We start from the raw sequence: 24836 nt of genomic DNA, 5'->3' as shown, positions 1-24836 counted from the left end.
GGTCTTTATTTTCTGCAGCTATTTTTTTAATTGCTTCATCTTGTTTTTCTACCTTTGTGTTTATGTCTTTCACTGCTTTATCCAGCTCTTTGTTCTTACTATGTAGATCTTTCATCTGACCAGTCAGTTCTGCTATCATTCTAGAGTTTCCTTCTACTTTGGTCTCCAATGAGTCTAGTTTTTCATTTAAGGTTTTATTCATTTCTATTATCAGTTCTTTTATATCCGATAAAGCTTCATTTTCCCCTGCATTTGGATTTGCCATTGTGATTGACTGTCTCCTTCTTGTACTCCCTGTCGCTGCTGTGGAATTTACTGTATTTTCTTTGTATTTCCTTAAGGGCATTTTAATTTTTTTTACCGCTTTTCGGTTACCCAAAACAGAGTCCTAAGATTCTCTTTTCTTAGAGAGTACCCTTTTTTAAAAAAACTCTAACCAGACATCTCTTTCCTCTGTGGCAATAGCTTCAGAAGGGGTGTGATTTAAAGAAAGTTCGGGGGGGGGGAGTGAGGTTTTAACAAAGTCACACATCTAATGAGACAGTGTATCTTGGCGGAGTTCCAGCTTGTAACTTTCCTCCTCTCACAGCTAGATCCTTGCAGCTGTTGCAGTGAGCTCTTTGATCTTATCTTGCCTTTCCTCCGTCTCCTCCTCCTCCTCTCTCTCTCCCTTCGCCTTTCGCCCCCCTCTCCGTTGTCTTTATTCTTTGTTCTTAGAACCGGAAGAGAAGCTTTCAAAATGACTTTGCACAGCTCACAGACTCCATCTTGTAATGGAGATCGAAGTTTAATTCTTAGTTCTTTATTTCGTTATTACGTCCGCTCTCCCGTCTCCCTCCTCCTCTCTGCCTTCCCCTATCACTTCGGGAGTTTGGTCTGTTCCCCGTAGTAAAGTTGCTTTCGTGTCTGGGAATGTCTTTCGCAAAAAATCAGCGATGCGTTTAGTGATCCCTTCGACTTAGCCTCCCGCCCGTGGTCCGGTTTTAAAAGCTTTAAAAGAATTTTGTCACACTCACGGTCGGTATATTGTCTTGATACTCTTTGTCGAAGAGCTTCGGTGCTCGCTAGGCGGATTTTCCGGGCGCCGCTGCAGCAGACACTTTGTAATCGCCACCCAGTAGCCACCAAGTAGCGTTCGCGAACGGCTCCTCTCCGCAGCTCTCACCGTTCAATGAGGTGCCGCTGCCGAGTTCTGCCGAATTTTCGCTGCTTTTTTTAATCTCAGTGAGGGACCCGTACCCCCACCTTTCTATAGAAGGGTTAAGGCGCCTCACCCTTCTAATTTATATCGCTGTCTGCTGTTTTTCCGCTCCGGTATTGCAGGAGCTCTTCTTACAGCGATCCGCTCCCTAGCGCACCCTCACCGGAAGTCTTTATCAATACAAATTGTAAGGTAAAGCCAGATGTCAAACATGGAGTTAAGTTCTCTCTTAACTGTAAGGCGTAATAGTTTTTGACCTAGAATTTTGAAGCAAGCCTACTTTATTAAAAAATGAAAACATGATAAACGTCTTTAGAAGACAAAGACATTAAATGCATCTTTTCTGTTTTTCCAGATGTATTTGGCCCAATGACATATTTGGCAGTTCTGAAGATGACCCAGTACAAACATTGCTGCAGATATATTTCCGTCATCAGACCCTTGGCCAGACTGGCAGTTTTGCAGTAGTTGGCTCAAAACAAGATATGTCAGAAGCCAGCTCAAAACTAATGGAACTAAATTTAGAGATCCGGGAGTCACTGCGCATGGTGCAGTCTTATCAGCTTCTGGCAAAACATACAGCAGTGGGAAGTTTGAGCACTGGGTTTTAAAAACTACTGTCCCACAGAGAAGAACTGAAATGGTCTCAATATTATCAAGCACCTTTTCATATCTGTAGAAACTTGTTTGTGACAGAAACCATACCTGTGATGACCAGTGAAGAACTTACTGGGAGCAAGCTATGTTATTCAGAAATGAAGGTTTTTTGAAACCTCATAGCCATCACCTAAATGTTTTCTTAAACAGTAGCTGCGTATGGACAGTATGAACACTTTTTGAAAATAACCATATACAAAACTGAATTAGAATAAAAGGGCTAAAAACAATGCCTGCAAATGCATTACTGTCTTCAAAAACAGAATTGTAAGGCTTGTTGCAATAATGGCCTCTTGATAGTGAGACAATTAAAAGCAGGTAAATGAGGCTAAAAATCAAGGCTGGTTATTTTGGCTGAAGACCTGTGTGAGGCTTCTTCGCTTTCAAGCAGCAAATAAATCATCAGGTGATGCCAAATTAATACACTTGGCAATGTCATGAGGAATGTGCTGTCATACTGGAGCTGGAAAGACTGCAGACTCCATTGATTTATCAACGTTGTATTTACTCTACCTTTGTCTATAATGGTGAATTATGTGTGAAAGTAGGACTGAATGGAAATCTGACAATTGCATTTTGAAGGTATGGATGTTTGATATGGTCTGAGCATGCCTAAAAAAAGCACTGCAAGATTATTTTTGGAAGAAAAAAATATTTTATTAGATTTAACTCCTTAGTCTGTAAATGTTATGGCATTTAATAATATTTTAAACTGGAATTATCCAGTTTTCAAAAAAGAAATAATATATCTAACGTTTGCAATGCTGCTCAGTTCTCTGATCAGCGCTTATTACAAATATTGATGACTAACCAAAAAGTAGCTGCCTGCAGAGACTTTAAACTGTATATTAAAAGATATATGTTGCTCCTCAGCAACTCATTAGTAAAGTTAACTTATTTTATTCTGTACATACTCTAGAAACTGTATAGTGTAAAATCCAGTATTTTTTCTTGTACAATTGTGCAATGCACTGTTACATGAGAATAGTGTATAAAGCTGGGGGGGGGAGGAATAGTGGCTGTTAATGGAATACATGATCTACATCTGTGTATTCTAGAGTTCAAGAAAAGGTGTAAACTTGCTTGTATCTTTATAACAACGCTTAGGAATTTGGGACTGTAGAAGGGAGAGACCACTGACTACCAAAACCTACAATATACTTTAGAATTCCTTGTCGAAATCTTGTAGCACAAAATAAAACTGGATTCTATTGGAACCAAAACTTTTTTAGAAGCAAAAAAAGTATGAATGTCTCGTGATTCCTGAAGGAACAAATGCCCTGTATTTTATGCATCTCTCCTACCCACTGTGATGTTAAAGCAAAAAAAACTGGGCTCTGAAATGTCAGAGTGTAGAATGTAGACATGAAATATCTTAGCATGGCCTTTTTCCACTGGGGAAATGGAGTAGACATGTAATTATGCTGAATACATTAAATGAAGGCAGTGTGCATACCATTGGACTGCTGACACAAGTTCTGTTACTTTTTACCCTGATATAATTTAATTATTTTGAAGGCTCTGTGGTACTGTAGATTATGTTCCTAATTATTTAATACACTTTTAAAGGGGGGTGTAGTTTTTAGTGGTGTATTATACTTTTTACATCTATTGGCCTTTTTGTGTTTCTTTTTGCTTTGGGGAGGGTTGGTAAAATAAAATCTCATATCTGCTACCTTGTGTATTTTCTGAAAAGGATTGTGGGGTATGTATGCAAACATTTAAATAGATCTAGTTACAGGTAGGTAGCAGTGTTGGTCTGAGCCGAAGCAAAATAAAAAAATTCCTTCAGTAGCACCTTAAAGACCAACTAAGTTTTTATTTTGGTATGAGCTTTCGTGTGCATGCACACTTCATCAGATATCTGAAGAAGTGTGCATGCACACGAAAGCTCATACCAAAATAAAAACTTAGTTGGTCTTTAAGGTGCTACTGAAGGAATTTTTTCATTTAAATAGAATAAAGCATAAAAGTGATATTCCTAAGAAGTCCTGCATACAGTTTGACAACCTTAGCATGCTTATAGACTAGCTATAGTAAGTGACAAAGATACAATACACATCCTCTAACCAAACATACATGTTGTATGCAGTGCTGTAATTGCACTACATGACTTGCTAGGGGTAAGTGTAGATAAAAGAACTCTAGAGGGGGAGCTGCTCCAAAACTCTGCATGATGTGGCTGGCGATTCTCCCGAGTTATTTATTTGTGTATGTTACTGATAGTTCAGAATTGAGCCAAACTCATTTTTGTGCTGGGGGTGGGGAGATCCATAGCTCAGTGGTAGAATGTATTAGATAAATGCATTGCAGTCCAAATTCAGTCTCTGGTAATGCCAGTTAAAGGATCTCCAGAACCTTAGGAGCCTGGAGTGCTAGTTCAAACACAGGCAAGGTGAGCAAGATGTTTAAGATGGATCTGCATGCAAGTACTTGGAACAATCAGTGAGATAACAAACATTATTTTCACGTTTCTCCCGCTGAAATCACTGGGACTTCAGAGATGCTTTTCATTGGATTGGGTCAAAGGAGATTTCACTACACAAAACAGGGAAAGGCGCTTGAGCAGCAGAACAAGGCATTGACTGTTGAGAAATCTCCCATCCTTTAGTAAATTATTCCCCGGCACCTCAATATCCCACATCCCCACTCCCATTGCTGACCAGGAAGGAAATATTTCCAGGACAAAATTGCAAAATGTATTCCTGTGTGGCACTGCTGGACTTTAAAAAGTTGGGAAATATATTTTATCACTGAAAAATATGCTGTACAAACTGCTGTACAACAAAATCTGTAAGATTTGACAGTACATAAGTAATCACTTGACAGTACAGGGGGCAGTTTTGCTTGATGGAAGGTATTAAAGAGGAGTTGGAGTGTGCCCAGTTAACACTACAACCCATTTTCTTGCAGTCATACTAGCTTCTATCCAGAAGTAAGCCCTGGGTAAAGTGTATCAAGCAAGCCATTTGAAACTTTGGAACCTTAGCACTTAAAGTTGATACTAGAAAGCAAGTATTTGGCAAAACAAGGCAATTTGGAACTATAAACACTGCATATTAGTACCGGTATTTAAAATGACTGCAGCATGTAGTTCTAGTAATGTGGCCAGTGACAATTTCAGCTGCCTCTGATAATCTTAAACTGCTTTAACCAAACAATAATTCCCTAGCTTTCCATAAAAAATAGTTATACTATATCAACTATACTGACATAGTATAGTATGTAACAATTATAACAGCAAAGCATGGTTTCCATTAGAGAATGTGCAACAGTGAGCCTTAGGCACATATGCTGTCCAAGCACTAGGAGAAAGTTAAAAAGCTTCCATTTCAACCACCTGTATGCAGATATAATGGGAAACAACGGCAAATTGAAGCTTTACGCTTCACTTCCTAACAGGACTGGTGGTATGGAAGCCCAGGGATCGCTGCAGGTCCATTCATGTAATGTGCCCAGGTCTACGAAATCAGAGAGGTATGATTCCTGGCTAATTACTGTAGCAACACCTCATTCATTACCTTGCATGGTTACAGGTAGGTAGCCGTGTTGGTCTGGATCGAAGTAAAATAAAAAAATTCCTTCAGTAGCACCTTAAAGACCAACTAAGTTTTTATTTTGGTATGAGCTTTCGTGTGCATGCACAGGTATCTGAAGAAGTGTGCATGCACACGAAAGCTCATACCAAAATAAAAACTTAGTTGGTCTTTAAGGTGCTACTGAAGGAATTTTTTTATATTACCTTGCATATTTGCTTAGATGCTTTTGTTAAGCAGATATGGTTAAGAGTAGGTTAGTCATTGGAAGACGGTATAAGTGGCGGCTCGTTCCTGGGCTGTGTATTCACAGCCCAGAAATCCTGAAAACAATGTTTATGTAGTTACTTGCCGTCCCATAGACAAAGAATTCGTCACACATGAAAGTCTTATCTCCCTGGTCATTGGTGAAACCACTCATCTTGTTTTTTAACATTTTCTCAGGCACTAGCTGGTGTAGCTTAGTGGCAAGTATATGTGCCAGAAGTCGAAAGTCTAATTTTCACCTCAAGCCCCAATCCTCAGCCTATCCAGTGCAGGGATAAGTAGTCCATAATAGAAGTCAGCTGTGAGGGTTTGCTAAATGTGGGAGTGGTGGGAGGAGAGAGACTGAATACTTAAATAGTCCATTTCAGGTTTTCGACATTCATATCATCTTCAACTGGAAAAGTTAAGAACTTAATGAAACAGTTACAAGCCGTGATAAAGCATCACAATCCCTTTATTTATACATTCACTCAGATAGCGCCTCATCATCATGAAAGTTGTAGGTAATATTTAGAAGCATGCCATTCACTGTCTTGGCTCAAGACACAGAATCTTAATCTCTCAATTTTGCATAATGGCCAGCCATTAGACATATCCTGCCACTCACCTACAAAGTTAAACTGGCATTGGTCAGAAATAGTTCTCCCATTGTACCAAATACTGTACCTATCAATACTCAGTTATGCACACAACTTAGATCCAGAACAATTGTCTAGTTTTTACCCAGCACCATTCAAGTACACCTCAGTTGAAGAAATCTAAAGGACTATACATCACTGCCTCCTACTTCTAGCAATAAACAATTCACTGCTATTCCACCCCTTTCCATATCAATTATATATTTGATTCTCCATAAATTTTAACTATTTCCCATAACTTTACCTGCCCTGTATAGAGCAATTGTCAATGTGAAACTCATACATACAATTGCATTTCCCAGTTTGGGGCCACTTAAGTGCATTAGGTTCTACATAGAAGCATTTCATAGCAAGAGGGTAACAAGAAGGAAGGCTGGTACACATGGATAGGAGGGTTTAAGTAAGGCTCTCCCATCACCAGCAACACCCCCCCTTTTTTTGCTGAACTTGCTTTTCAAGTCTTCGTTCTCTCCAAAAAAAGATAGCTGAGTCACAGTATGCCAGGCAGAGTCCCTCCCCCCTTAATACAATTACAAAAAATGAAGTGGACATTAGGTTGCATTAGGATTCACAATTGCTTTAGTATACTACAGCTTCATTTGGCAGGCTTTGCACTGTTGCAGCCTGCTGTTTCCAAGCAAAATATCTGCGTCATTGCAAATTTATATTAAAGGATTATTTCGCTACTATCCTGCTCAAATAATATATTTGAAACTAAATGTACTGTCACAAGAGAGACGTTTGCCTTTGCACCTTCCACAGAGATCCTGACGATGGGGTCTCTTGGGATCTACATGGCGCAATTTCACAGGACAGACGCACCTCGTCTGCTTGCAACTCTGAAACGGGACAGAAAGAGGCACAGTATCTGAAACTACTACAAGCATCCATGTACAAGTTCCACAGATAAAATGTGCTTTAGGAGCCTGCATAGGTATAATATTCGTAGGTTCCATGCCCTTTTTTCTTTTTCTTTTTCAGCCTAAGCACCGCTTTTTGTTTGGGGGCCTCTTCAGTGACTGGAAGACTCATGCATAATAGGATGCAACAACTCCTACTAAAGCAAACTGTTAACATTACTATTATTGTTGCATCTCCATCACACACCCCGACTACAGAAGCTCAGTTTCTCTCTAGGCAGAGCAATGAAGATCTATTCCAAGTACTGAATAAGGCTCCCTTAAGAAGTGGTGAATGCCATCAACTTGGATTGCTCTAAAAGAAGATGAGACAAATTCATGGAGGCAATGCTGTCAGCTGATAGTAACCACCATGGCTATATGTCTTACCCCTACCTCCACTGTCAGAGGCAGTATATCTCTGGATATCAGTTGCTGTCAGGAACTACAAGTGGGAAGAGTGCTGTTGTGCTCAGGAGTCCTGCTTTCAGGCTTTGCACAAGGCAGCTGGGTTGGCCTCTGGAAGAACATGATGCTTGACTGGGTGGGCCTGATCCAGTAGGCTCTTAAGACATTCTTAAGACTGCCCATTGGGGAAATTATGCATCTTGAACTTAAACTCTGGTCTACATATGTAGCAGAATGCACACCACCAGGGCGCAGCTGGGGAATCAGATATTTAAATTTCCCACATAAAAAATAATAATAATTAAAACTTCATTTCCAATTGTAAGCAAATTGAGAGCAAGCAAAGGGCTGGACTATATTCGTAACAATTACACGGGAAGCATTCCAAAGTCCTCCACTTGTCTGAAGCAACAGTCCATTCTACCACCACATGTAGAACATGCCTCCATTAAACCTAATCGGCGTAGTTTGGACTTGAAGTCATCAGCCAAGTATATCATGGTTTAGTAGTAGTTCTGGAACAAGCACCTCCATTTCAATCACCCACCCAGCTTCAATTAAAATATCCTAGTTTCTGAAGTCAGTGTTTCACATGACCTCTGAACCAATAAACTGATCTGAGTTCACTCAAAACCACTATAAGATCACCAAAACTGTACAACAGATTAAGAGCATTTTCAACGAGCAATTAATTTTCCCCATCCTTCCAATTTACTTATCCTTCCTATTAGCCATCCTGGTGCAATCAAAGTTAAAGGGTAATTAAATTATAATTAATTTCTGGTATCACCACTAGTGAGAACTGATCTTGCACAGGAAAGAGTACCAATTAAATCTACATACTCAAGTACAGAATGTGCATGTGCTGTGCAGAATGTACACGTTAAACTATAAATGCTGTTCTAGTGGGTTTGCATGCTCTTCATGACTAAGTGCACATCTCAAAATCTGATAGGGGATAGGCAAGGGCCAACTGAGCAGGTTGCTGCGTCTTGGTTCTATATAAGCACACCTGTTTTTCACAGGGGCACAAGTATTCTATACTGCAATATGGCTATCCGAATACAAGCAGTAGAAAGAGAGAGAGAGAGAGAGAGAGAGAGAGAGAGAGAGAGAGAGAGAGAGAGAGAGAGAGAGAGAGAGAGAGAGAGAGAGAGAGAGAGAGAGTGCTATCTAATGCCTGAAAACCAACAGTATGTTTGGAAAGTATTTTGCTTTCAATGGCCTCCTAAGAGTGGTTGCTTACTTGACAGGTGATATCCTCCACACGGTAGGGATTGTAGGATTTCTGGCAAGTTCGGCAGAACTGCCTAAAATAAACCTGAGGGTGGGTGGGGAGAAGGAGAAAAGCATGAAGGCAACTCCTTACCAAAGCGCAAGACCACCACCCTCCACTGCTCTAGTGACAATACTCACCTTGTTTGTGCCCTGCACACACCACACATAGGCACTCTCCCAGCGGATGTTGCAGTCCTTGCAGTGGTAATAGCCATACTTCTGCTCTAGGAACTAGAGAGCATAAACCAAACAAGTAAGGGAACTGACATCTCAAGTTGAACAGCCTATTGCAAGCCCTGACCTTGTGCACCTTAAGAGCAATTGGCAGCAGCTTCCCTCACAAGCTAGAAGAATCAGAATCAGAAGAATCTTTATTTGCACCAACCACTAGCCACAACAATAAAATAAAACAATGTGTTGAAGATAGAGGTAAAAACTAACTATACAAAATACATTCTGGAGGTTTACATCAATAATCAAATAATGGACCTTATTCTAACTGCTTGAGACAGCATTCAAAATTCGCCAGGCGCATTTTGCAGCTGGCTATCGGCCACTTGTGATCAAGTGAAGATGCCTAGGTGCCAGGAGGGCGTCTGACGTCTCCATCTGCAGGTGCATGCCTGGGGATCACTGGATCGTGACTCTTCACACACTAATACCCCATCCTGTAGAATTCTATCCACTGTATTTTATCTGCAGAGTCGGAATGAATTTCAGAAACCAAAAAGTTATATTGAAAAATACAACTTTACTTTTGAGCCTTCTGGCCCCAAAATGGCAACTAGACATTTCGGTTTGGTGACTGTAACCCTGATTTAAGGAGCCATTGGGCACCTAATTTATATATCTGAGTTTCTAACACTCGCTTGTAAAACAGTATCCAAATAACCTCCAACTTAAGCATCACTTTCAATCTCAGTCCAGAGAGTTGCCCCTCTTTTAAATACATTCTATATCGAGGGTTAGAACTGGCCATTCTTCTCCCTGCAAGATTCTCTTTGCACTCTTAAATAAAGCAACACTATTACCGTAATTCACTAGGAGGTGGAGAGTGTTAGTGCCCCATAGAAATGTAGTCCCCCATAGTCCCCCATAGAAATGTAGTTCTATGTACGTACTGAACTTCCTACTCATTAACTCAGCCAGACCTGGTCTCTGTCTTTCATGCCCTAATCACCTGGGCTGGTGCTGCCCAGGACTCTCTCCTGCTGTGAGTGCCCACAGGCCCTGTCCCTGCCTCCTTCCACCTGGTCTAGGGCGGGGCCTGGAAGGCCTCATAAAGGACTGCTGCCGCTGCTCTGCTGCTGGTGCTGCCCAGGACACTCTCCTGCTGTGAGTGCTCACAGGCCCTGTCCCTACCTCTTTCCACCTGGTCTAGGGCGGGGCCTGGAAGGCCTCATAAAGGACTGCTGCCGTTGCTCTGCTGCTGGTGCTGCCCAGGGGAACTTGAAACAGCACAGAGTTCTTTTTAAAATGCTTTTTAAAGAATTTTTTATGTTTTTATCTTCTTTGGGGTGGTAGGTGGGAGGGATTTTTAGTTGGGTGTGGGAATCTGTTAAATTTTAGTGTATTTGTAATTTTTATTGTTTTTGGTTTTATTGTTTTATTGTCTTTTTTGTGTTCTTCTTTTGTTGCATTCTTTGCTGCTTTTTACAGAGGTTTTATTTTGTTTTTAAGGGGAGGGGTCAGGGCTGCCCGGGAGGGGGTCCCAGCAAGCAAAATGGCTGGGGCAGATTCCACAGGGGGGGGTGCACTGGAACAACCAATCTCAGTGGTCACGGGTAGGAGGAGGAGTTACGCTAAGACCAGACCATGTCATTACCGAGGAGACAGACTTAGTCGTTGTCTGAGGACTATCCCTGCCTCCAGGTCTGGTCCTGACCGGACGGATATTGGAATAGGCAAGGGATACCCACATGACCTGAAGGTGCTGCTGTGCAATGCCAGGTCGATGATGAATAAGACCACCGCCATTCACGACCTGATTGTGGATGGAGGATTTGACCTGGCATGTGTGACAGAGACCTGGTTGGAGGAAGCCGATGGGCCCGTTCTTGGCGCTGCTTGCCCACCAGGTTTCTCTTATGCACAGCAACCCAGGCCATCTGGGCGGGGAGGGGGGGTTGCAGTGATTTTTAGGAAGTCATTAGTTTGCACCAGGCGTCCTATTGGGAAGACCCAGTTCTCTGAGTGCATGTTCTGGAAGTTGGGCAATAGAGGCAGTACAGGATTCCTTTTGGTGTACCGACCTCCCCGCTGCACCAAGGATTCCCTGCCCGAGCTGCTTCAGGTCGTGTCGGATGTGCTCCTGGAGACACCTAGCTTGGTTGTCTTAGGGGATTTTAACATCCATGCCGACACGACCTTACAAGGAGCCGCTCGGGACTTCGTGGAAAGCATGGCCTCCATGGGGCTGTCCCTGAATAAGTCTGGCCCAACTCATAGCCGCGGACATGCCTTGGACTTGGTGTTTACCTCTATGGATGTTGGTGATCTGACATTAAGTAAAAGCGAAACAAAAGAAGTGCCATGGTCAGATCACTTTCTGGTGCAACTGGACTTCTCCGCAACCCTTCCCCTCTGCAGGGAGGTGGGACCGATTTGGATGGTCCGCCCCCGCAACTTAATGGATCCAATTGGCTTCCAAAGAGTGGTAGGGGATGTTTTATCCCATGTTGATGGCCTTTCAGCCGATTCCCTGGTGGCCCGCTGGAATGCGGAGTTAACCAGCGCTATTGACTGTCTGGCTCCGAAGCGCCCTCTCAGATTGCATGGAGCCCGGACAGCCCCGTGGTTTTCCCCGGCGCTGAGGGCAATGAAACAGTCGTTGAGACGGCTAGAGTGCCGGTGGCGGAAAACTCATTTTGAATCAGACCGGACACGGGCTAGAGCTCAACTTCGAGCCTACCAAGTGGCAATGGCGACGGCGAAGAGGACCTTCTTCACCGTCTCCATCGCATCTGCAGAAAACAGCAGCAGGAGACTCTTCCAGGTGGTTCGCAATTTAGCGGAACCACCTGCTCCATCCGGGCCCAGTACGGGCCACATGATCTCCTGCAATGATTTTGCAAAGTTTTTTGCAGATAAAGTCGCTCAGATTCGGGAAGAGGTAGACTCCACCGTGGGAGCAGGGCCGGGGCGGGGGAGTGCTAGAGTCCTGTCTAGTCAAGTTTTGTGGGATCAATTTCAATCTGTTACCTCCGAGGATGTGGACAGGCTGCTTAGACGAATGAAACCATCCACCTGTCTCCTTGATCCTTGCCCATCCTGGCTTATAAAAGCTAGCCAGGAAGGGCTGGGCGATGGGCTTCGCGGGTTGGTAAATGCTTCTCTCCATGAGGGAGCCTTCCCAGACCCGCTGAAAGAGGCGGTCATTAAACCGCTTCTTAAAAAACCATCTTTAGATCCGGCCAATATGGCCAACTATCGCCCAGTCTCAAATCTTCCATTCTTGGGCAAGGTGATTGAGCGAGTGGTTGCGGAACAACTCCAGGCACGCCTGGAAGAAGCGGACCATTTGGATCCCTTCCAGTCAGGATTCAGGCCTCATCATGGGACTGAAACTGCCTTGGTCGCACTGGTCGATGATCTCCGGCGGGCTAGGGACAAAGGTAAGAGCTGTTTCCTTGTTCTGCTGGATCTCTCAGCGGCTTTTGACACCATCGACCATAACATCCTTCTGGACCGTCTAGAGGACTTGGGAGCTGGGGGCACTGTCATGCAGTGGTTCCGCTCCTTCCTCCTGGGCCGTGTTCAGAAAGTGGTGGTGGGGGATGAGTGTTCAGACCCCTGGGCTCTCACTTGTGGGGTGCCTCAGGGTTCTGTCCTCTCCCCCATGCTTTTTAACATCTACATGCAGCCGCTGGGAGAGATCATCAGGGGGTTTGGGCTGGGTGTCCATCAGTATGCTGATGATACCCAGCTCTACCTCTCTTTTAAATCAGAACCAGTGAAGGCGGTGAAGGTCCTGTGTGAGTGCTTGGAGGCGGTTGGAGGATGGATGGCGGCTAACAGATTGAGATTGAATCCTGACAAGACAGAAGTACTGTTTGTGGGGGACAGGAGGCGGGCGGGTGTGGAGGACTCTCTGGTCCTGAATGGGGTAACTGTGCCCCTGAAAGACCAGGTGCGCAGCCTGGGAGTCATTTTAGACTCACAGCTGTCCATGGAGGCACAGGTCAACTCCGTGTCCAGGGCAGCTGTTTATCAGCTCCATCTGGTACGCAGGCTGAGTCCCTACCTGCCCACTGACTGTCTCTCCAGAGTGGTGCATGCTCTAGTTATCTCTCGCTTGGACTACTGCAATGCGCTCTACGTGGGGCTACCTTTGAAGGTGACCCGGAAACTACAACTAATCCAGAATGCGGCAGCTAGACTGGTGACTGGGAGCGGCCGCCGAGATCACATAACACCGGTCCTAAAAGACCTACATTGGCTCCCAGTACGTTTCCGAGCACAATTCAAAGTGTTGGTGTTGACCTTTAAAGCCCTAAACGGCCTCGGTCCGGTATACCTGAAGGAGCGTCTCCACCCCCATCGTTCTGCCCGGACACTGAGGTCCAGCTCCGAGGGCCTTCTGGCGGTTCCCTCATTACGAGAAGCCAAGTTACAGGGAACCAGGCAGAGGGCCTTCTCGGTAGTGGCACCCACCCTGTGGAATGCCCTCCCACTAGAGGTCAAAGAGAACAATTACCAGACCTTTAGAAGGCATCTCAAGGCAGCCCTGTTTAGGGAAGCTTTTAATGTTTGATAGATTTCTGTATTTTAGAATTTCTGTTTTTTTGGAAGCCGCCCAGAGTGGCTGGGGGAACCCGGCCAGATGGGCGGGGTATAATAAATTATTATTATTATTATTATTATTAATTACTGTAATACACTTCTAATGGGCCTGCCTGGATCTTCTGAAATCATCTTCAGGTTGTTCAAACTACAGCTACCAGGATTCTGACTAGAGGCAGTAGATCAAGTCACATTACTCCAATTTTATACCATTTAAGTTGGTAACCAATTTATTTGTTGTTTCATTTATTTATAGCAGGCTTCCCCAGACTACAGCACGTGGGTCAGATACGGCCTGAAGGGCTCATTTATCCGGCCCGCAGCAACCCCCGCCGCCCGCTCTTACCGGCGTGGTGTGGCTGCCCACTTCCAGGTTGTAGGAGCACTGGAAATAGCATGCGCACATGCGCAAGCGTCATTTACGGCACACTTCCGGGTCGGAGGAGGCCCATGTGCACAAGCCATTTCTGGTGCTCCTGCGACCCGGAAGTGCACCAGAATTAGCGTGACCATGTGTGCATGTGAATGAGCGTGCGCTCCCTCGCCCACCACACGATCGGCACTGCAGGCACCGGCCCAAAGCCAGGTAAGTTTGGAGACCCCTGATTTATAGAGTATCTTAAAGACCAGCTTCTTTCACATAAACCTGCCTAAGGCCTGCTCCAACTTCCCCACCCTGAGATACACCAAGCAGGCAGGCCCTCCCACCCCCATTTTTATTCCTACAGTGCCCAGAAACTGGCATAGCCTTCCCAGAGATGTTTGGCTCCATTTCCACACACTGGAACACAAGCAAAGACTTGCGTTCAGTGAGCTTCTTGGACACTGCTTTTTGGTACATGCATCTTCTGCCATTTTTAATCCTCAAGCTGCATTTTAGGCTTTTTGGTATTGCCTTGATAAACTACTGCCAGCCATTTTGATTGCTCACCACAGGAAGACAGGGTGTCACAGCCTGAAACAAGTTTCTGCAAAGGGGAAGACAAACCAGTCATTTCTGCTCTCCATTCCATACACATGTTCTCAGGATATGGTGGCCGGAATCCACACCACAGAAGTGGTGGGGATGCAGCTTGGTACATAGAGGCAGGGATAGTGTACTAAATGGAACTTTGGTCTCCCCACCAACCCCACAATCCTATGTCTCCCAGCTAGTCTAGTTTCTCCATACACAATAATGCATGAGGCTCAGAGCTCAGCCACGAAGAACTATGAAATGCTTATTCCAATTAACTGCATTTATGTGCTCCTTCTTGCACATGAGCAACTGTGAAAAGTCGGGTGGGTACCATGTGGCCCTCCAGATGTTTTGATCTGCAATTCCCACCAGTTGCAGCCAGCACTACCTGTGCTCAGCAACATCTGGAGAGTCACAGGTTCCCCACCACTGGCCCAAGCCAACAACCCACGAAGCACAAAAAGCTCTTATGAAACCAACACCACAGGGTCTACGGTATTCAACTTTGCTCCCTTTACCACCCCCCTCTTTGCTGCAAGCAGGTAATTCCTCTGCTCTTCTGAATCAGATACTTGAATTATCCAAGGATTCTCATTGTGCCTACATGAAGAGCCTAGGACAGCTTGCCTTTGCCCAATGAAGCACATCACCATCGGCCTCATGCTAAAACGGACAGTGCAGGTCCCAAACTTGTACTGTACAAGTCTTACAAGACTAAAATTGATGCATAACATACAGCCTTCTGCATTTTTTTAACCTGAAGGCACTTGCAGGTAACCCCCCCCCAACAAGTCCCAGCTTGGGAGAGGGAAATGGTTAAGCCATCCTGCCACCGGGGGGGGGGGGGCAACTTGAATAAAATATTGGGGAGGCAGATAAACCCCAACCCATATAATCAATCACATGACACCATTTGAATGGCAATGCCCATAAACTTGGGGGGGGGGGCTGACACCCTCATATTTTATTTTAGGGGGGGAGAAAGCCCGCTTGGCCCCTAGGAGTTAGTGCCTACACTGCAAACGTTTGCCCAGACTTTAAGGCCCCCCAGAGGCTGCTTCTGGTTTTAAGCAAACATGTCCAATAACAGTTATGTACAAAAATGCACTGCCTGTTGCCAGGTCCTTAGGCTCTCTAAAACTCAAGAGTGGAAGGATAGCTCTACTCTTCATTCAGGACAGTAAGGCTTGTTCCCGCTACACAATTTGGCCAAGCCTGGCCTAAGCAGACTAACTACCATCCCACAAATACAGATTCCCACAGGAGCCCCAGACAGCATAGGGCAGAAGGGACTGGTTAAGTTTCATCCATTCAGCTGAATTATTACGTTGTTATTATTCCTGCTTTGTTTTATTGTTCTGCATATAGGCCTGCAGTTATAGGGCGGTATAAAAATTCAAGAAATAAACGTGTTTTCACCGTATTCTTGACTGCCACCCTGAGACTTTCACTGAAGCGCAGCAGAAAAAAGGAAATCAGGAAACCCTGTTTAGGGAAGTTTTTATGTTTGATGTTTTGGCGTGTTTTTAGTGTTCTGCTGGGAGCCGCCCAGAGTGGCTGGGGAAGCCCGGCCAGATGGGCGGGGTATAATAAATATATTATTTTGAAGAAATCCCAACCCTCCGCTTACGCACAAGGGAAATAGGAAGAGCGAGTCTCCACGAGAAGCAAGAAAGAGGCGGGAAACTGAGGCGAGCGCAGCCGCCGGCCGAGGGACCCACCTGGAAGCGCACGCGGGTCTTGCTTTCCTCTCGAGGTCGCTCTTGAGCCTCCGAGGGCTTCTCCGCAGCCTCGGCTCCCCGCTTGTCCTCTGGCTGGGGCGGCGCCTCCTCGCCGTCTTCCCGAGGCTTCGCCGGCTGCTCCTGGCCGCCTTCAGGTGCTGGGCCCGAGACCTCCTTCCTCTCCGCCTTGGGGCGCGGCCGCTGCTCCTCCTGCAGGTCGGCGGGACCCTCCTGGTGGGCAGCCTTCTCCTCGCCGGCGCGCGCCTCGTCGGCTTTCGGCGGCTGAGAAGAGGGCGGCGTCGATGCCGCGGTGGGGCCGTCCGGCGGCTCGGCTTCTTCCAGGAAAGTAGTGAGGCGCCGCGGAGCCACGGGCGAGTAGACGGCGATGGTCCTGGGGAAGCGCACGGGCCGGCAGCTGCCAGTGACGGGGCTGCCTTGCTCCTGGTCGACGGCGACGGCGCGGCGGCGCAAGAAGAGCGGCCGCGGCCCGAGCGAGCACTGCACCGAGGCGTCCTGGCGCGGGTTGACTTGCACGCCCACCTCCTTGGTGTTGGCCTTGCGCAGGCGGGGCGTCAAGTTGGGGTTCACCTGGGACAGGATGGCTTTCAGCTGCGCCCGCTGGTAGTTGTCGAAGTACTCGGCCGCCGCGGCCGCCACCGCCGCCGTCTCGCCATAACCCGAGAAGTAGCCACCCCGCTGCCTCCAAGGACCCTGCCCGCCTTTCCCTCTCGGGTAGCGGTAGGAGTAAGGGTTGTAGGAAGGGTACGACGAGTAGTTCTCCATGGCGTCGTCGACCAAAGCGGCCATGGCCTGCGCCCCGGGCTGCGCTCATAACGGACGAGGTTTAAATAACCCGCTGGGCGGGCCCCGGGGCGGCTGCGTAGAAGCGCTCCTCTCCCGGGAGACCCACAGGAGAATCATTCGACACAGCTGCGCGGGTCTCGTGGTGCGAGCTTTGCAAGCCTATGCGCGCTTACTTCGGAGCAAGCCCCAATTAACGTCGGGGGCTTTCCTTGGAGGAAGCATGCATGCACGCGCGCGGCCCGCTCTGTTGCAGCAGCAGGTGGTTAACTCTGCAACAAAATACCCCTCAATTTAACTGCGCGTTCTTCCTGCGAGTGTCCGCAGGATTGCAGCCTCACTGCGGAATGAACACCACTGAACGCTGTAGGGTTTTCTCCCGAGTAAACATGCAGAGGACTCGGCTGTTAACCGGTTTTCTGATGTCATATACAAATAATAATAGAAAGTAGTAGAACTGATTAAGCGCTGTGCATTAAAATTCCCATATGGCCTACAAATATACATTGAAAGGGGACAGTAAACTTAATAAGGCTGTAATCCTAGGCCCATTTACATGGAAGTAAGAACCCCTGAACTCAGCATAATTTACTTCTCAGTAAATGTACTAAAGGTCCGCCTCTAAACGGGAAAAAGTCACCTTGAAATCAGGGCCCTTCAAACCATTCAAGACTGCAATCCTGTATTCATTTATCTGGGAGTAAACTGACTGAAACTCAATGGGCTTATTTCTGAATAGGCATGTACTGGATTGTGCTATATGTATATTATTTCTTAATTTCACAGCTAGGCCACATCCCACATGCAATTTATTTTACCTTTGTTACCTCTGAAGTGGTCCCACAAACTTTAATGATATGGCATTTCAGACTTTAGTAATATTTTACAATATACACATATTATGTTGCTATTTAGTCTAATACTAAACATAGTTAATTAAGTAAATCCCATTAAATTCAGTAGGACTTACTTTCTGGTAAATATGTTTGGGATTACAACCTTGGTGAACCATTGAAATCCTAGCTTTGATTCCCAAGCAAGTCCACATGACCTACAGAAATTGGAGGCCACATACTGTATTCAGTGATGTATGCTTTGCATGCAAACAGAACATAATTCAGTTCCCTGCTTCTCTGGTTAAAGGGCTAAGAAATACCCTTATTTGGCATCTTAGAGAATGGTTACGGGTCCAGCTCCTTGCCAGATTGCCAGATTTTTGCTCTGAGGTATCTACCCTGAAGAGTTAAGAAGCATTCAGTTTTTAAAAAGGCCCCCACTCATTCGGAAGAGAGTTTCTCTTGACTACCGCTGTGGGAGGGAGATCTTGTTCCTCTTCTGTCTGTGAAAAGAGGGACAGCTTTGATATCAACTAGATGAAGCAGACAGTGTCTCATAAGTCCTCTTAATGGCTTGGTTTCTTCAGAAGAAATTTAATCACTGTGGTAAATATACAACATGAGTTCAAGCTTTCCACGTATACAGAAGCTGAATAATGTAAAACAGATACAAAGCTTTTAAACAGCAAATGTTGGTGACACTTACTTACACAAGAACAAATACTATCAGCATTAATCCCCCTGTTCTTCTCCTCCCTCCCTCTCATACTAGTCTTTAAAATTGCCTTGTAAAACCCCTCTCTTCAGCATGCAGTCTTCCTGCCTGCTTGCATTTCAGTATACTTTATTGTGATGGCTCATATTAATGATTGGTGATGGTAGCTGAGGTGGTGGTCACCGGCGACTTGCTATTCATGGAGAAAAATACTGGCGTTTTTACAAACCATATATGCTGAGGAAATCAAGATTACAGCAACTGCTTTGTGCCACCATCTTCTCCCTGCCTCCCGCTTTGACTGAACAGTTTGCTACATTATCCCACAACAGGACGTCCAGTTCAGGTCCTCCCTTCCTCTAGAGGGCAGTCTGCATCGGTTCCATGAGCACTGAGGCATGGCCCTCGGCAGTCACAGTGCCATAGGAAGTATCTGGCATTTCCTCTTCCTTCAGTTTTTTGTAGGAAATGTTCGTATCTTCTTCTTCTTCCCCTACTAGAGGCTCTTGTTTGTAGGAATCCTTGCCGTACACCTTATAGGCCAATACAAACAGACCAGCTTCGGCAGCCTGGAAGAGAGCGTAGAGCAAGGGGAACATGTACATGCTCCCAATAAGCTCTGGAGGGAAGGTCAGTTTGAGTATAGCAGTGCAGAGCTGTACGTTTTGGCAGCCAGTCTCCAGTGACACTGTCCTCTTGCAGTGAGGCGGCAAGCGAAATAAGGTTGCTATGCCATAACCACAGCCATAGCCAGCCAAGGGCATCAGCACAGCTACTACATAGACAGTAGCGGGGATAGTAGCCAGCAGATCAGGTCCCAACATGGTACCGGTTAGAATGAAAAGGATCACCAAGGATACCAGGAGGGACCACAATGAAACCTAGCAAAGAAAGCATTGGATTAGATAGAGTAGGATTTTGGAGGACTGCTGCTCTTAATTACATATTACTATTTCAATAAGCATACAGGTTATTTAAAATATATTTCAAGAATCAAGGAAAGCATGGAATCTGTTAAAACAAAAGACACATAAGACCGCTTCATTTGCCAAAGCATATGAATGTGTATGGGTGCTGTTATATAAATGAATGGTGTGTATTTGGTGACCACAGACAGAACTAGCAGGATTAATGGTAGAACTGCTTGTTCTGTTTCCATTTATTATTATTATTTAATCCAATTTATTTATATACTGGTTTTGGGGTTTTTTGGCCCAAGGCTCCCCGAAGCAATGAAAGATATATTAAAACAAAATATACAGTAGAGTTCAGTGAAACGCCATAAGACAGCAAGATTGCAACATAGGTGGGCCAAAAGAGAGCCTTCCCTAGCTAGAGAATTAATGGGCGCTCTCAACAACCTCATATACCACATGCTTTGGGACTATAAAACTGAACAATGAGAAATACTAAAAAAAAGCTTACCCCAATATAGAAGATTTAAGGGTGCTCTCACCACCTCCCCATTCTAATTATTCAGAGGTGCACAAGCAATCTATGTAATTAACGCAAAAGCATTTTTAAAACAAAAATGGATGGTCATGGTGGATAAGTTGCAATAATTGCTGGAGAAAACTGATCATCTGAGCACATCTCAGTCTGGGTTCAGGCCTGGTAGCTTTCTGGCATTATATAGCACCCTTGCTCCAGGAACTGCACTCCCTGCCTGTATGCTACCAGGCCATGTTAAAGGTTTTGGTACTAGTGTACAAAGGCCTAAACAACTTGGGATCAGAGTTCTTCCCTCTCAGTTGGCCAACTAGATCACTGATAATCATTAGTAGCTGAGCTTTCAGAGGTACCTTGTGCCCTGGAAATCAAATATACCGGTATTTGTACCCAGCTCAGTAACGCCTGCAATATGGAACATTCAATGAAGGTGAGGCAGATGATGGCATTGTATGACTCCTATGTGCCATAAGAAGATTATTTATTTAAGCAAACATTTCTAGAGTGCTAATTTTATCTGGTCACATTTAATACTCTGCTGTTTTATGATGTATGTTATTCTATATTTTAATCTGTTGTTAAATCACCTAGAGAGCAATGATTGCATGTGATTCTTAAATAATTTTTAAAAATAAATATTCACGATAAATTGCAAATTACTAGTGTGGCCCTCATCTGCTACCAATTTACTTATTTATTTATTTGCTACTCCAAATCAAATTCCAGTGTATCTTGGGGTGGTAAGATGGCCCCTGAGAAAATCATGTGTGTTGTTGGAAAATTCTATGGGGCATTTATTTTACCCCACCCTTTTTATACTTGGCCCAAAAAAAAGGCACCACAATGGCAAAAAACCCCACACATTTTATCTCACAAGCCACTTATTTTTTCCCCCAGAAAGAAAACTGCAAGCGGTTGAAATTTAGAAATATTTAGAAATTTAGAAATATCGTTTAGTCGGACATGACTAAACGACTAAACAACAACACCACCACTATGCATATGGCAATGTCATAGGAGGACTACTGTGTGTGAATTCCTTCTGTGTAAATTCTGTAACAACAAAAAATGCTCTCAAGGCAGGATTTCATCTCGCGATACTGGACGGGGGATCATTGGTTGCAACGACTCTGCAAGACCTCAGATACCGGCAGCCCTGTTAGAGCGGTTCTTCACTTGGGAAAGGAAACACGACATTTGGCAAATAATGCAAAGAGGTCCTGTGCCTTCAGGACATATATGCTCTCCCACTGGCTCAATGGAGTAACACTTTAATTTCTTTTTTTATTGTATTCTTACATTCATATATTCCACTTTGACTCCAGGGAGCTGAAAGTGGTATATTCCTTTTTTTGTTTTTTTATCACAACATCCTTGTGAGAAAGAGTAGGCTGAGAGGCAGTCACCCAGTGAGCTTTGTGGCTAATTGCGGATTTGAACCCAAGTCTCCGTGGCCCTATAGTTTGACACTCTAATTCAGGCATAGGCAAACTCGGCCCTCCAGATGTTTTGAGACTACAATTCCCATCATCCCTGACCACTGATCCTGCTAGCTAGGGATGAAGGGAGTTGTAGTCCCAAAACATCTGGAGGGCCGACTTTGCCTATGCCTGCTCTAATTACACCACTGCTCTTGGTTCTAGCTAGATGGAACTGTAGTGTCTGCCTGTATTAAGGCTCCTCCCTGTATCCCCTGTAAAGGTGGGCATCTGGGGCCTGGCTTACCTTCAGCAGGATGTCTGCCACCCTGGTGAATCTGTATCGGATGAAGACCCCAATGCCGATGGGGAGCAGAGTGCTGCATAAGGTCATGGTGACGGCGCCCAGGGGCAACAGGCGCACTAACGGGGTGTTGATCCAGGCTCGGCTGTAGATCCACAGGCAAAGAGGCATCAAGACCAGAGCAAGCAATGTAGACGATGTGGTCATGATTATACTGCCAGAGACGAGAGAAAACAGTTCCCAGAGGGAAAGATACGTGATGTACTGAAGTTCCTTCTACCGCCCCATTCACTTTCCATGGGCTGCTCAGATGGCACATTTTATTGCAGAAGCCTCTTCCCTTTAGTCTTTCCAACCTCACACTGTCAGTGGGAACCTCCTGCCTGGCTGCTAATTTTATATGGGTGATTTATGCCTTTTAACACTCTGTGTGTGCGTGTTGTATAAGCAGAAGCTGGTAGTTTTGAAAGGGAAAGGCACCCTCCCCAATTCGTTACAATGCACTGTTCTTGCTACGCGGCATGATGTGCTGCCTCTCATCTGCCCAGTGCAGGCTTTACTTGAACACATTATCTCTCTTCCCCACAGTCCACACTTTTCTCCCCTCCCTCCCCATCTTTTAAAACTTCCCACACACACCCCAAACTCTGTTTTTCAGCACTGCTGCCTGCAGGGCGTGTCTGGCTATCAAGGTTCACAACACACACTGGCACAGCTCTATCTCCTCTTTGTGCCAGCTTGCAAGTGAAACTAGAGGGTCTTGGAAAGCGAAGAGAGAAGCAAGACCTTAGCGGCTTATAAAAAGATGTACTGTGGAAAAGGAGAAGGCTGCCCACATTGTGTGGCTGTACCCCATAGCCGTGTCTTGCCTCCCCCCCCATTAATTATCAATTCATAGAAACAGATGGTGGGGATTAAAGCCTGTAGGGAAAGTTGTTCCCCAAGCCCAAATGCACATGTCTGTGGGTGATTCCTGGCAGAGCCCTGCTGACAGAGCCTTTCACGGGTGTGTAACAGGCAGACATTCAACAGGTGCATCTTTTCTCAGGCTGGAGATGCAGCGACGGGCGAAACTTCCATTAGGAAAGGCAGATAACTCCAGTGCAGGTGCTCTGCACTTGCTCAGTGGCACTTGCCTCTTTGCCCCACACTCTGGGAACAGGGCATTCATTATAAGTCAACTTTTACATTTTATCTCTCCGTTCCTTTTCCTCGCAGGACCTCCGTACCTTAAGCAGGTGCTGTAACTGATAGGATATTTTACGGGTGGATTTGGCTTCCATCGTGGGGGGGTGGGTGGGAGGGAGAGGAGGGCACTACACCTGTTGAATGTCTGCTCGCCCTCCCAATGTAAATGGAGTTGGAGCTCTGCCAGGAAACAATGCAACTTTAAAGCGAAAACACCGATTTCAGACAGAAGCACCCACAATCTCTCTCCTCCCCGCTTCCTCCTGCAGGAGAAATGCACTCAGTCTCGCTGTCACCCTTTTTCCTAGAGGGGGCATTCGCTGCCCTAGAGATGGGCGGGGTATAAATAAAAAATGTATGTATGTATGTATGTATGTATGTATGTATGTATGTATGTATGTATGTGTATTATTAGTATTAGTATTAGCCTTATTAGTGGTAGCATTATTATTAGTAGTAGTAGTAGTAGTAGTAGTAGCAGCAGCAGTAGTAGTATTGTTACTAGCCGTTTGGCTCTTCTTGCCCAGCGGACCCCCACCCGGCCTCCAGCTTCGCCCTCCCTTCCCTTCTTCGGGTACCTGAGGTTCATGTCCCCGTTGACCAGGAGCGACATGATGTTGGAGAGGTTCCCCCCGGGGCAGCATCCGCACAGCAGGACGGTGACGGCGGCCACCTCGTCGAGGGCGAAGATGAGCGCCATCAGGAAAGCCACGAAGGGCATGAGCCCGAACTGGCACAGCAGCGCCAGCAGCAAGCCCAGGGGCCGCCTCAGCTGCGCGCCCAGCTGGCTCAGCTCCACCGTGCAGCCCAAGCCCAGCATGGCCACGAACAGAGCCAGGGCCACGAAGACGCTCAGAGCCTGGTTCAACGGGGTGTTCCAGAAAGACGGAGAGCCGCTGTCTTCTCTGGGCGCGAAGTCGGCCGTGGGCGCCCACGATGCAGCAGCCGGGCTGGGGACGGGGCTCTCGCTCCCGCCGCCCGAGGGGACCGTGGTGTTCCCGCGCTCTTCCCAGGAGCTGTCCATGGCTCCAGGCGGGCGTGCGCCTCCCTCGGACGCTGAGCTTCAAGTGAGGCGAGGAGAAGTCAGGAGCCCCCGTCAGGTGGGGACAGACACACAGACAGACAGACAGACAGGCGGGTGGACGAATGAGAGGGGGAAGAAGCTGAGGAGGCTGTCTCTGTGCGTCTGTCAGTCACTCCAACAGGCGCCCTCCGCCGCTCCTTCAGGACCTTGCCTCGCGGGCGGCCACATCTTTGGGAAGCTCTAGCGCTCCAAACTCACCGCTTTATTGGTTCTTTCCCGCCGCCGGCGGCGGATGGATTTCTTGCATCGCATCATGTGTCTGTGAGTACCTTGCGCTCCTCTACAAAGGACAGGCGCCTTCTTCCCAATCTCGTTCCCAAACTGCGGTTTTTGTTTTTGTTCTATTTTGCTTTCAAAATTAACACACACACACACACACAGAGAGAGAGAGAAATCCATGGCTGATGGCCAAGGATGGCTGAAACCCTCCTGAGAAATTTCCGCTTGAGAAGAAAACTCAGTGCCACTTCCCTGAAAAACCTTCGAATTCTTTGCACCTCCTGGTTACAAATGCAGGCGAAATTCAGGCGATATTTCATGCCTCTCCCCTGGAAAGTGAGCAGAGTGAGACTCTTTCTGCCTTTCCTCCCCCTCCCCCCTCAAAATTATTCAGACATCTTGCCGGAACAGGACCATCCATATTTTCTTTGGGTGTTTCACTTTTTTTGGCATCTTGGTCAAGCAGGACCATCCAAA

The 24836-nt window shown here is 46.0% G+C and overlaps 3 protein-coding genes across 12 annotated transcripts in view; 1 reads left to right on the top strand and 2 right to left on the bottom strand.

The window, feature by feature from the left end:
- FRYL (FRY like transcription coactivator) overlaps window positions 1-3531 on the top strand; it is a 165607-nt gene extending 162076 nt beyond the window's left edge. For all 10 annotated transcript variants that reach the window (XM_060278893.1, XM_060278896.1, XM_060278895.1 and 7 more), the window contains one exon: window positions 1557-3531. In XM_060278893.1, coding sequence (XP_060134876.1) covers window positions 1557-1812 — 256 coding nt within the window. In that variant the 3' untranslated portion in view covers window positions 1813-3531. The remainder of the gene's footprint in view (window positions 1-1556) is intronic.
- Window positions 3532-6096: 2565 nt separating this feature from the next.
- ZAR1 (zygote arrest 1) lies at window positions 6097-17169 on the bottom strand. The gene is made up of 4 exons (XM_035112084.2): window positions 16346-17169; window positions 9023-9115; window positions 8853-8927; window positions 6097-7138 (listed from the first exon to the last, which is right to left on the bottom strand). Exons 1-4 carry the CDS (start codon window positions 17150-17152, stop codon window positions 6995-6997), a joined length of 1119 nt encoding a protein of 372 aa, XP_034967975.1. The 5' UTR covers window positions 17153-17169; the 3' UTR covers window positions 6097-6994.
- A 143-nt stretch (window positions 17170-17312) lies between these two features.
- SLC10A4 (solute carrier family 10 member 4) lies at window positions 17313-24525 on the bottom strand. The gene is made up of 3 exons (XM_035112105.2): window positions 23635-24525; window positions 21872-22082; window positions 17313-19578 (listed from the first exon to the last, which is right to left on the bottom strand). Exons 1-3 carry the CDS (start codon window positions 24078-24080, stop codon window positions 19057-19059), a joined length of 1179 nt encoding a protein of 392 aa, XP_034967996.1. The 5' UTR covers window positions 24081-24525; the 3' UTR covers window positions 17313-19056.
- Window positions 24526-24836: the final 311 nt, after the last annotated feature.

Source organism: Zootoca vivipara, chromosome 9 (genome assembly GCF_963506605.1).
Source record: "Zootoca vivipara chromosome 9, rZooViv1.1, whole genome shotgun sequence".
Classification (NCBI taxonomy): domain Eukaryota; kingdom Metazoa; phylum Chordata; class Lepidosauria; order Squamata; family Lacertidae; genus Zootoca; species Zootoca vivipara.
This window is presented reverse-complemented; position numbering and strand designations above follow the sequence as displayed.

Excerpts from the sequence above, each read along its gene's own strand:
- ZAR1 (XM_035112084.2), bottom strand. The coding sequence starts at position 17,152 with ATGGCCGCTTTGGTCGACGACGCCATGGAGAACTACTCGTCGTACCCT. Across the intron at positions 9,116-16,345 it reads AGACCCGCGTGCGCTTCCAG|TTCCTAGAGCAGAAGTATGG; the intron begins GTGGGTCCCTCG and ends TATGCTCTCTAG. Across the intron at positions 7,139-8,852 it reads TGGAGGATATCACCTGTCAA|AGTTGCAAGCAGACGAGGTG; the intron begins GTAAGCAACCAC and ends GTCCCGTTTCAG.
- SLC10A4 (XM_035112105.2), bottom strand. The coding sequence starts at position 24,080 with ATGGACAGCTCCTGGGAAGAGCGCGGGAACACCACGGTCCCCTCGGGC. Across the intron at positions 22,083-23,634 it reads AACGGGGACATGAACCTCAG|TATAATCATGACCACATCGT; the intron begins GTACCCGAAGAA and ends CGTCTCTGGCAG. Across the intron at positions 19,579-21,871 it reads TGGCAGACATCCTGCTGAAG|GTTTCATTGTGGTCCCTCCT; the intron begins GTAAGCCAGGCC and ends TTTCTTTGCTAG.